The sequence below is a fragment of the Delphinapterus leucas genome, chromosome 8 (assembly GCF_059928025.1).
Source record: "Delphinapterus leucas isolate spDelLeu-1000000601 "Yukka" chromosome 8, BTC_Dleu_Yukka2, whole genome shotgun sequence".
Lineage (NCBI taxonomy): Eukaryota > Metazoa > Chordata > Mammalia > Artiodactyla > Monodontidae > Delphinapterus > Delphinapterus leucas.
In genome coordinates this window covers 66442832-66455946 of record NC_143136.1, presented here as the reverse complement: position 1 = coordinate 66455946, position 13115 = coordinate 66442832, and the positions used below count along the sequence as shown (strand labels likewise).

The following is a 13115-nucleotide window of genomic DNA, read 5'->3' as shown; positions in this document are numbered from 1 at the left end:
CATTGATTCTGCTCACTTGCATCTATGCCTAGCTAGCCACCTATTGTCGTCCTCAAATTCTGAGAGAATCAATACAGGGTACAAGCAAACCAAGTATATACAACTCCTTTATTAACAGGGTCTTTTCCCTAAATTCTTTTTTTTTTAGTATTTGTTTAAGGATCTCTTTGTTTTTCTTTTTTTTTTCTTTCTTTTATTTTTATTTTTTTTTCCTAAATTCTTGTATTCTTTTCTTTCCTAGTGAGCTAGTATAGATGCTGTAGGCGAAAACCACATGCTCCCATTACCATTCCACTATTAGGTCTTGATCAAGGTTTATATACTTGTAAGCAATAGGTCATTTGGCCCTCATAATTCGTTATGACATCTTGTTATGCTCACAATGTTTTTTAAAGGCTGTGAAACTAGACAGGTGTTACGCTTGGTTGCTGCACAAGCAATTTAGCACTTAACCAGTTTCATGGGTATAAGTTAAAGTTATGCCCACTTGTAATTATTTGAATGTTTAATTTCCAGCATAGATACTAATCCCACCTTAAACAGTCAGTTCCTTTGTCCCTTTGACCTGGGAATAGCTCAGGCTCTTTCAGTCTCAAAGATGTAGACAGAAATTACAGCCAACCTTCAACTCCATTGCTTCAAGTCTTGCCAGTACAAATGTAATAACAAAGGGAAAAGAGACTTTTGAATTCCCTCATCATTCCTCCAAAAATTTCCCCTCTCGTGCTTGAGGAGGTGAGAAAGGAAGAGAAGAGTACCACGTACCACATTTTGCCATGTTTGAATATAGTTTCCTTTGGGCCTGTTGGGTATCCTTGAGAAATCTGCCTTTCTTAAGGAAGCTGGGGGAGATCAGATGGGAAAGTAGAGCTTAAGGACATGGTTTTTAACTGTTCCCATTGCAATATCTTATTATAAAAATGTACTTTTTAAACATGGATTTCCTTTTTGTATTATTTTGTCTTGGTGTCTCTCCCTCATGAATTACTTTGCATCTTGTTTGAAGTGAACAATTTTAAAATTTATATCCTGTCCTACTTTTCTTTCAGGAACTTTACTTAAAATATCTGTTTTTCTCTCCACCCTCTCAGATATGCATGAACATCTTATGCATTTCACACTCTTTAAGATGGAGAAAATAATAAGCTAATCTGAATAGTGGTAAAATCAGTCAAAGTAGAGATTTTATTCTCAAAACAATAGACAGTGTAGTATCTTCTTATTGCTATCAGTTATCTCTATTGTTAATATAAGTCGTGAAAAAGGCATAAATTAGTAAAACAAGGCAGTAGAACATGAATTTGCAGGATATTCTCAATTCCATGCAGCCCAGCATAGTGGATGCTTGCTCCTTGGGAGCAGGTAACACATTCTACTCCTTTTTGTATCCCCTACTCCACACAAGGAGGCAAGCATATGCCTACCAGTTACTAAACACGTGAATAGATGAGTAGAGTAAGTTGAAATTAATGATACTTAAGAGACATCTAATACTGTACTTATAGAATTCACACCAGTGACGGACCAAGAATATTTTGACTAGGAATTGAGTGCTGGGTTATATAACTCTCTAGGGCTGGTGTGTGGACACATCCAAGGAAGGAAAAGTACAAGGAAGGAAAAGTCCAAGGAAGGAGCTACTGGAGAACAGACTAGAAATTAGACAAATGGCCCTCCAATTTGAGGATGTATCAGAATCACCTGGAGGGCTTCATAAAGCAGAGTCCTAGGCCCTACCCTCTGGAAGTTTCTGATTCAGTAGATCTGGAACGAGGCTTGAGAATTTGCATTTAGGGGCTTCCCTGGTGGCACAGTCGTTGAGAGTCCGCCTGTCGATGCAGGGGACACGGGTTTGTGCCCCGGTCTGGGAAGATCCCACATGCCGTGGAGCGGCTGGGCCCGTGAGCCATGGCCGCTGAGCCTGCAAAAAAAAAAAAAAAAGAGAGAGAGAATTTGCCTTTCCCTCCCAGGTGATGCTTATGCTGCTAATCCCAGTAGCCGACCTTGAAAACTACTGAATTAAAATTTGGAAAACTCGCCCAGCTAAGGGTATCTGGTCAGGCTGCCTGCTCTGTGATCTGCACAGAGAAGGGGTTATTACAGAGATTTCTGAGGGCAGTGCCTAGATAATGTAACTAAGAACTCAAAAGAGAGTTAAAATCAGCTGACATAATGAGATGGAAGATAGAATGCATGGAATCAATTTAGCAATACTTTCAGCTAAGTTAAATTAATTTAACAATGTAAGACCATCACATATATCTAAGCTAATTTATATATAAGTTATTCCTGAAAATATTCTTACACTGCAAGGAAAGTTTATGCCCTTCAGCTGACTATGTATATGTCAAGGTAAATGGGGAAGGTAGAGAAAGGGCAGCTCAAGGAAAGGGGAAAACCCATTCATCCTAGAGAAAGGATTTAGGAGAAACCGTACCCACTCCCCACACCTCACTCTTCCCACCCAACTAGTGCTACGTCCCAACTAACTAGCCTTAGGAGGTTTCCGAAACAGTAGCAACAGCTTCAGCAACCAGGTGTCATAGGGACATACTTCACCTTATTGTAATATTTCAATGGAAACTACCTAAAATTTAGATCTGATTTCATATAGTGCTCAGCTAATTAGGTTTCTTACATTTTAAAACTTGGGTACAAAGTTTTTGCATATTTACATGTGTTCCTTCCAGCAATCATTTAGGACTTTGGGGAACATTGGCGTTTGTTTTCGATACAGAATTTTATGGACTTAGGTGGATTTTCTCAATTTGCCAACAAAAAGGAATAAAGGTATTGCATTAAAATGAACTATGCCTAAAAAAGTTGATACATTTTGGTAAGCAAATGGTCAAATGCTCATATTTAATTTAATTTTTGTTAATTTGAAAATGTTGTTTTAAAAACTGCTTAGTGATCCTTTCAAGGGAAAGCTCAGCTCATGTATAAAAAGCCACATAAAAATGACTCCGGAGACCTTGGCTGCACATCCAGCGGTCAGATATTTCAATGCTTCGTTGCTCCCGTTCCTGCTACAGGTACATGTGACAGCGCTGCAGCGATGAGTGGAATTTTAAAGAGGAAGTTTGAAGAAGTTGACGGCTCCTCCCCCTGCTCCTCTGTGCGGGAATCAGATGATGAAGTTTCCAGCAGTGAAAGTGCTGACAGTGGGGACAGTGTCAATCCATCCACTTCTAATCATTTTCCCCGTGAGTATGGAAACTATACCTGAAACTGATTGTCTGCTTCTACAGTGAAAATAATTGTATCATCTTGGTCATTTTTTAACTTTTATTACTAGTTTGTTTTTGTTTTTACAGTTGAGCTAAAAACAAAACATGATTAAGTAAAAATGAAATATTTCTGAGGCATCAGTGGGTTCCTTTATTTAGAATGCTTTTGGGAGTGGATTATTTGATAGTGTTAACCAACTGATTCGATGGAAAAAATGACATTTTATTATTATTACTTTTCAAGGGAAGCACCCTACTCCAACAGTAGATGGGGAAGGACAAGTCCAGGCACAAAAATATGTATCCTCCCATAGCTGAAATGATATTCTAGGAGGAAAAAAAAAGTGGGGAGGGTGTATTTGGCAGTGGAGGTTCTAGGTTCAGTGGGAAAGAGCATAGCCAACCATGCGTTAAGAAATGAAAAAGCAGCAAAACTCTCCCAAGTGTGCGAGTGCAGTTTATACCTCTTTTCCACTCATCTCTTTATTCTCTTATCCTTAAGAATAATATTTAAAGCCCACAAAGAAAAAAAAGGTGTATGCTTTCTCTTTTTCCTTTTTCTGCCACACTGTAACATCACTCCTTCCTGTCAGACAAGGTGAGGTTTGAAGGACTGACAGGAAGATTTTGTAAGGAAATACAATCTACAGGCTAAAGGAAACTGACTATTAATAGCTAAATAATCTTGAATTTATATTTACAACAGGAAGATTTTAATATATCATGATATCATGATAGATAACTAGTCTTAGTTTGTTTATTTTTCAGTTAAGTAGCTGATTTTATTAATATGTGATTCCATAACATAAAATTTATTTTGGAAATGTGACAACGTAGAAAACCAAGAGAATTAACCGTATTTTTAAGAGGTAATAAGGAACTCAGTAAAACTATTGAACATGAAACAAACATACAAAATCGACAGCCTTCCTTTACGCAAGCAAAATTAATAGAAAATATAATGAAAGGGCAACTACACTTATTATAACAGGAAAAAGTCATCAAATATTCAGGGACAAGGTTATTGTGTGATGTAGGTGATCTTCAAATACATTTACATATATCATTATGATGTGAAATGAGCTTGTGTTTTGATTCAAAAGAAGATATATGTTTACCTCTTTGGCCTTAATATTAACAGTGATAATAGCAACAACATCATCATCTGACAGGGTTCTGTGAAGATCAAAGAGCAAGTGAGATAATACATATGAAGAAACTTTATAAAATGTCAAGTACTAAGCACATGTTATATTAAAAATTATTCTCATAGCTAACATTTACTGGGTACATGCTGTGATTCAGTAGTTTTATATACATTATTCCTATTCTTTATAGCAATCCTGGAAGTACCATTACTTTCAGTTTACGAAGGAAATGACTGAGGATCAAAGAGGCTAAACATCTTGCCCAAGATCACACAGGATTAAAGCCTAGACATACATATATACACACACACACACACATATATATATGTCCATATATTTATGTGTTCCACCCCATAGCCTTCACCTTTTCCATTATCTCACTCTGCCCTTTAGTTATGTAATAGTGGACATATCTTTAAAATGTGATTTATTGTGAGTTAGAAAAGAATACTGGAATTAATGAAGAGACAGGTTATGTTTCTGGTAAACGTTTATAAAAGTAAATCTGTTAAAGCTTTCCACATTAATTTATGAATATAAAAGGATAATCTCAATAAAACCCTCAACTGGATTTTCTTAGAAGGTGATGGAATAATAAAAATCCATTTGGAAAAATAAGCTAATGAGAATAAGGGGATATTTTTTAAAAGAAGCCATAAATGTTGAAAAGCCACTCCAGATATCAAATAATAGTAGAAAATTATATAGTTTAACATTTTCGGTACCATGTTAGATCTAGGAAAATAGAGAAAATCTCAACATAGTATAGATAAGAATTATATACACACATAAATGTATATGAATAGGGCATTATAAAACAATGGGAAAAGGAGTATTTAGTAAATGGTTTTGGTATTAGAGTTTGAAAAAGAAAAATTTAGATAACACATCTCACAACATTGCCAAAATACATTTCAGATGGATTAAGTAGACAAATATTTTTAAAAATCAAATCACAGGGGAAGTTTCATATTTGGTAGGATTGTTATCTGAGAGTTGAAGTAACATAAAAAAGTTACATTGCAAAATACTTAACATATTTATATAAAAATATTAAACATAACTGATCCCCAAAAATCCCAAAGTAAAATAATCTATATTGGAAAAAAAATATTTGCAGTTAATATGGTAAAGCATTACTGTCTGAATAGCGAATAAAAAAACACATAAATTTTTATATAAATTAAGATACACACCCCCAAACATAATCTACATGATAGGAAATATGATTAGCAAATATTTTGAAGCATTTAACACCAGTAGTAATAACAACACAGATTAAAATAATACTAATGAGATTTCATTAGTATGAAATCATGGAAATTTCATCTGCTTGAAATTAGTGTTCCTCCCTTCAACAGAAAATACTAATACCTAAGTGCTGGTGAAGGTCGCAGTACAAATTTTGCATACATCCATATTGCTTTTGATGGCAATGAAATTTATAAAAGTGTCTGTTTAGCACTTTGGAAATATAAGAGCCATAATGATATTCATATCTATAAGTCTGTACTTCAGAGAATTTATCTGAAGGGGGAAACATCAAAAACATGGGGAAAAGTGCATAACTGAAAATGTTGGTTCTTGAGGGAAATAACAAAAAATGGGAACTGGGGCAGGGAAGAGGAAGGTAACATGTCTAAGAGTGGGGAAGTGATGCATTAAGTTATGGTAGCTTATACAACTAATTAATTTACATGATAGGTATGAAGACAGGAGATAATGTTAAGAAAAGCAGAACACAAAATTTTACCTACACTGTCAGGGAAAGTCTCTGTATCATAATGTCAAAGAATGGTAAGGTGCTTTAAAAACTGAAAACGATTTGATTTGTTGAAGTATTAGAATGATAGATTAATTTTCATATTTATTAATTTTTATTTCAGTTAATATTTATACATCCCACAACAAAGCAATTTTAAATTTAAACTAAAATGATAACTGTAGTTCTGATTGTGTTTATGTAAGCAAATGGCATGATCAGCTAAATCATGCAATACTTCAGCTAACTAGTAAAGGGTTTTTATGAGTTATGTCCAACAGATGTTATTTTTCCTGTTGAAGAAAATAGAAATATTTTGTGATGCCCAAGAATTTATTGAAATTTTCAACTCATCATTTATTATCAGTGGTAGTTGGCAATGGTTAGTTTATGAAATTGCTGATTTAACTTTGTATTAAATGAAATCTGGTGGAGATTTTTCATGATTTTTAAAGATAATTAAATGATTGATTTAATAAAAAGTGCCTTTTTGATTTAATAGTCTGTTTAGTTCACCATATTCACATTATGGAGAAGGAAAAAAAGAAAAAGTGAGAGAAAAAAACCCCAAAAATCAAAAATTCTCCCTCAAATATTTGCTGTATAAAAGATCTGAACATGTTAACCAATGTAAAAGAAATAGTTTAAAAGATTTCTTGTTTCTATAAATGTATTTCAGATTATTTGCTAGCCCCAAATTGATGCACAAATTTTTATAAAATGTTTCATTTATTTTTTCAGCTAAAGTACAGTGATCTTATCTGCATATGAATCTATGAACATACATTTTTAGAAATATTGTTATTGATGAATCTTATTTCTTTAATATACTTTTCTACTTTCAAGAAAAAAAGTAGTTACCTTAGAGTAAAAAAGGATTTTTGATGACTATCAAATTTGTATAGTATTAGGAAACCAAATTTAGCTTCACACTGAGATCTTTTAAGATACAGTTATTTAAATCTCACTCATCATGAGCTCATCTTTCAAGTTTAAAATGTCAGATGCACTCAGTGCTTTATAAGCATTAACATATTGTATAACATAACATTTTGTTATCATTGCAAATACAGGAATTGATAAAACTGTGTGGTACAAGACAGCAGCTATGGTAGTAGAAAATTCCATCTATTCTAAGCTTTCTATAAGCTATTCAGCTTGCAGCACATCACATTATGATATTAAATCAGTAAAGGCATATGGCTTTTACCTTGGACTTTTGAGTTTTGCTAGGCAACTAGCATACTTACCAGCAATGAACCAAGGTCATATCTTATACTTCCCTTGAGATAGAAGTAGCTGGATTCTGTATTGCTGTGGAACACTTTGTTTCATCAAATCCCTGTGGCTCTATAGCCAATCAGCCTGTACTTGAGTGCTGTCAAAAGGAGAGCTACAGAGAAGCTGGAATGATTTTTTTTTTCTGCCCTCTCAAGGTTCCTGGCGCTTCACACGAGTAATGAGAAGCTGTATGATGAAAGGAACACATTTTTCCTGAAACAGAGTGTTTCTACAGATAAATATATAGTATTTAGGAAGTGGAAATATCAAAAGGCAAAATGATAGGTATTCTAAATTGCACATGAAAACAGGTAGTGTATGTCTTATATAGGGATAAGAGTTTTCTAATTTACACTTTCACATTCTTGGGTTCATTTGATATCCTAAAGTTGTTGTGTGATTAGGAGCCATTATTGTACCCATTTTATAAAAGTAGAAATTAACATTCAGAGATATATTATTAATTTATCCAATGGCTGAGATTTTAATGTTTTCCTCCCTCCTTCCTTCCTTTCTTTCTTACTTCCCTCTCTTTTCTCTCTGAATAAACAGGCATAAATACGCTGCCATGTGCATCCAAGTCACAGTCTTCCTCCAATGTCATTTCCCTCACAATGACTGCACATTTCCTAGTGGGATTAGAGACAAAAAATCAAAAGAAATCAGATCTTGACATGAAACTTTGTAGTGGAAGTATGACCGAAACATATCTATTCTCTTTACCGAGCAGTTAAAATGCATTGAAAATCTAGATTCAGTTTTGACAAATATAGTGTATCTTATGTTACAGTCTCTGTGGTAGGTGCTTTCAGACATGTCAAAATGGTAGACTACAAGTAATAAATACAACTCAGAGATACAGTGACAGATCATGTCTACTCAGCATTGTGGTATTAATTTGAGAACTTACTATAGCAAAGACAAACATAGCAATCTATCCCTAGATCAGTGATTTTTCAAACAATGGAGGAGTGTTAAGGCAGAAACTGAACATAGAAATTTTAGGGAAGTCTTTGAGCAGGACTTAGGACCACATGACCCTCAAAAACTCCTTACTACCCTGTAATAATATGGTTCTAAGAACAAGGATCAAAATAGCATCTTAAGTTAGAGCAGACACCAAGTGGGAAAAGATAAGCAGCGTAGGTCAAGGCACCTCTGATGAGCTATTAAATTAAGACATCTCCAGACTCTGACTCTGCAGCTCCTTATGTTGGAAAAGAACCAAATAGCCTGGCCTTGTGAGATCAGACCTGGAACCAGTTGCAGATCTATTATACTAGGTCATGTCCCTATCTGAACACCAGACATGGACCAGTTGAGTCATTAAGTATTAAGTTTAGTTTAGTGGAAACGTGGGAGTTTAAGTAGTTGGCACAATTACGAGTGGAGGAAATAGATACGAGTTAGTGGTCCATTTGGAAAATACTCACTTGAATGTACTATAAAAGCCGTTGGCTGATACAGTGGAATTATTTTCAGATCATTTCATCTGAGAGATCTGAGAGATCCAGTATGATAAATCAGAAATAGTCAACCATTGCTGCCTCCTCTGACCTTACTTAGACCATCTTTCAGGTTGAAATGTCTTCTACTCTGCCTCTCAATCTCTAACTCTAAAGTTATGTACCTGCTACAAGGCTCATATCAAACATTTCTTTCTCCATGAACACTTTACCACATCTCTCATGATACTCATCCTCTTTGCCTGAATCTCCCGGTATTTCACCAACATACAAAACCTTTGGCAATGGTTTTCTAACTTCTTTCCATCTCAGTTTTGCCCACCAGGCCATGATGTCAGTAGCCATGTGATGGCTCATTGAACCATTAGCCTCATGTTTCCTTGACCACCTCTATTCTGGAGTCTTCCGTTCCATTCACGTCCTTTACCACCACTCCATATAGCTGCTTACGTCCACAGCTTCACCCAGGATAGTTCTATAAACTAGTACAGCTCTATCACCGAAATATCAAATTTCAGTGTTCCAAACTCAGACCATAACCTGTTTTCCTTCCACTTCCTTTCTCCCCCTACCCATTTTTTTTACCTCATCCTGTTTTCCCCCAACGTAACACCCACGTCTTGTCTTTACATATCTTTCCACTCCACCCTTTACATTCGCTCCATTATTTCAGCTTTTTTTTTTTTTTTTTGGAGTCTTGGACTCAACCATTTTCCTCCCATATCCTTCACTCCTTATTTCCTTTTTAATCAAAACATCCAAACACTTTAAGGAAGTTTTGGAGAAAATGACGAAACTGTATGTTTTCAAACTCAGCTGCCTGTTACTGCCACAAAACATCCTCCTAAGGTGCCCACGGTCGTTTTCTTTTCTATCTCAAAGAGCAGAGTGTTCATCAGACTCATCAAGTCCCTCCACCTCCTACCTCATATTCAACAGATCACCTTGCCTTCACTGTGAATGCTACCTTCCTATTTGTCCTTATCTGCATGTCCTTACATTCTACCTTTAAGCAGAGCCGTCAAAATGAGTTTTAAAGGAATGAGTGTAAGCTCATCAAAGGCAGGAACTCAGTCTTTGTATGCCTAGTATCTAGTAGGCACTTAATAAATATTGGATAACTGATTGAACTGAAGAGTCAGGTTTATATATATGTATACAACGTACGTGTGTGTGTGTGTGTGTGTGTGTGTGTGTATATATATATATATATATATATATACTGTTGAGTGAAATACACAAGTTGCAAATAAGACAGTACTTACATAATTAAAACACACAGACAACACTCTATTTTACGGAAGTAAAAATATACATAGGAAGGGCTGATACACAACAATGTGGGGATTGGTTCCTCTAGAGAGAAAGGATATAAGAAGGGGTGGTGGCTGCTTTAGCTGTACTTTCTCACTTTCACTTATATTTTAAAAGGAGCAATCTAAAATAAGTATGCAAAATATTAACACTATACACTGTTATAGTGTATATACAGTAAATCCCACATAACATTTTTGCCTCTTCTATGGTGTTAATATAGAACATTGTTTCTTTATTTATCAGTGAAGTAGCTGCTTGTGTGTGGGAGCTATTGTAAAAGAAAAATATTTAGGTTTACTATGATTTTGCTTTCCCTAGTGCATCAGGTGAATTTGTGAGAATGAGACTCTACTGCAAATTCCTTCAATTTGTTGTAACTGAAAAAGCCACAACCAAGGAGCCAGAAGAGCCTCAATCTAGTTTTAGTTCTGTTACAAGTAGCTCTGACCGTGATTATATCATGTTTTTTCATTTGAAAAATGTGAAAATAGATTGATTTTAAGGTATTTTAAATTGCATAAGATTCAGATAATCCTTTTTCCCTCCAAATATAATATGCCTCTGGTAGTCTTTTTTGCTTGAGTTATTTATAGTATTGTATTTGAGGACATCTTTGTGTTTTCAGTGTTTATGCTTGTGTACTATTAGTGTACCTATATACAAGTCCAATAGAATATTCCATCTGGTGCTTTTAGTTTGTAGGTTCTACCCCCCAAAAAGAAGACAATCATGTGGGTTATTTTAATTGATGACATTTTGGGCTGTCTTGATTAAACAGATAATGCACTCAAAGAATAGTACATTAGAACTGTAAAAAAGACAGTTTCATAAGGACTGAGTAAAATTAAGTAATGATGGTTGGAATAAGGAGTTGTGTATGTTGTTTTGTTGACAGTGAAATGTTGGAGAATAAATAGAATATTCATGTACTTACGATTTTAAAAATTATCTTCAAAGCTGTCTTTATCTGAGATGTATAAGTGAACACTCTGGAACATCTCCTTACCACAAAGGAATATTCTAACTAAAAATTTCTAAAGAAAGCTGCAAAAGAATGATGCATTGGAAGGAATGATTTATCTGGAATATGTTTAAAATGCATAGTCATTTGAAGCCATGGAATGTTATTTATAAAACTAAATTTGTCTCATTTATGTGCTAATTGTGTTTTAATATTGATAGGGTCAACCCTACTTGTCAACAGAATGTACAGGCATTTAGGCAGTATACTTTAAGAAGCTTTTCTGTCCTAAAATATCTTCTACCACATAATTGGAATTCCCACCATTAATGTAATCGCTTTGGGATGATTCCTTTGGAATGTCTATTGAAATCCACAGGGCTTCCCTGGTGGCACAGTGGTTGAGAGTCCGCCTGCCAATGCAGGGGACGCGGGTTCGTGCCCCGGTCCGGGAAGATCCCACGTGCCACGGAGTGGCTGGGCCCGTGAGCCATGGGCACGGAGCCTGTGCTCCGCAACAGGAGAGGCCATGGCAGTGAGAGGCCCGCGTACCACAAAAAAAAAAAAAAAAAAAAAAATTCCACATATAGGTGGCCTATGTAGTCTATCTAGTAGTTAAAAATGTAATGTCTATACTCAAATTGCTTATATTCTCACCAAAGATTGTCTACTCAGGGGCGAGTAAGGTAGTATCTCTGATGTTTAGTTTCCTCATCTATAAATACCAATAAAAACTAGTATCTACATTATAAGTTTAATGGTGGCTTAAATGGGCGATATAGGCAAAATGCTTTACATTGTACTTGATATTTAGTAAGTGCCCAAGAAGCGTTAGCTATGATGATGATAATGGTTCCAATGAGGGACAACACAAATTTTATTAACAGTTATTTTGGAAAACTACCTATGCAGAGAATAACTCTCCAGAGGAAAGGAGACATATGATAGCTGTGGTTTTGGTAGGCTGGGAGAAAAGTCTGGAAAAGATATAGATTAGAGATGCAAATCCAAATATCTTCAGAACCAGGCAAGTCATAGAACTGTGAGAAAGCATCCAGGTGTATGACATGAAGGTATGGCGGATCTAGAGTATACCTCCCTAAAAGGAATTAGACTTAATGGTAACAATAATAACAATAAACCTGTCTAATCCAATGAAATTCTTCTTGAGGTTGTATTCAGTTTACTAACTACCTGTTTGCTACTCCTGGCCTAGGCATTGGAACATTATTCAGAGGATATCATGAGATTCAACACAACAGCTATGGAAGTAAGAATTTCCAAAGTATATTCTCCACTCTTGCTGGCATTAGCCCTAAAAAGTCATAAGGGTTCAGAATAATAGTCATAGCAGTACTAGCTGCCACTTATTGAACTTTCATTAAACACTCAGTGCGAGGGACTGCACTTACATTTTATGTGCGTTATTATCTTAATTAGCATAACCTATGAAGCGTCTGATGCTGATTTTAAGTAGCTGCCCAGAATCACAAAGCTAATATGTAGTGGGGCCAGCTTTTAGTCTTTATGTCAGTGTGCCTCTGGAACCTGTACTTCTGTATTATTATATCATATTGTTTCCCGTAATTATTGTTGAAAACAGCATTAGCAGTCTTTCTCATTCGAGCATCACTTCTCAGACTTCTGAAAACATCTCCTAACTGTTTAGGAAATATGGTATAATCTACTGCTAATTAATAAAATAGCACATAGATTCCATTTCAAATGAGAGACACTCAGTAAATATTACATGGGTTGGGTTCAAAGTAAATAAGCTGTATTGGCTGACTAACTCTTTCCTTTGTGTTTAAATTGCAGGGCAGATAGTCAGAATTTTGTCCTCTTAGGTTTTTCTGAAGCTGAAGCACTTAGTCTTTTTCTGAATGACATTTTCTTTTTAGAGTAAAAGGAACAGGGAAGAAGAGTTGCTGACATTGTTATGACTGAGGG

The 13115-nt window shown here is 35.4% G+C and overlaps 1 protein-coding gene across 1 annotated transcript in view; it reads left to right on the top strand.

Moving 5' to 3' along the window:
- The first annotated feature begins 2661 nt into the window (after positions 1-2661).
- The window catches only part of CSRNP3 (cysteine and serine rich nuclear protein 3), a 69605-nt gene continuing 59151 nt past the window's right edge, over positions 2662-13115 (top strand). Inside the window, exon 1 of the mRNA XM_022569929.3 lies at positions 2662-3206. Coding sequence (XP_022425637.2) covers positions 2939-3206 — 268 coding nt within the window. The 5' untranslated portion in view covers positions 2662-2938. The remainder of the gene's footprint in view (positions 3207-13115) is intronic.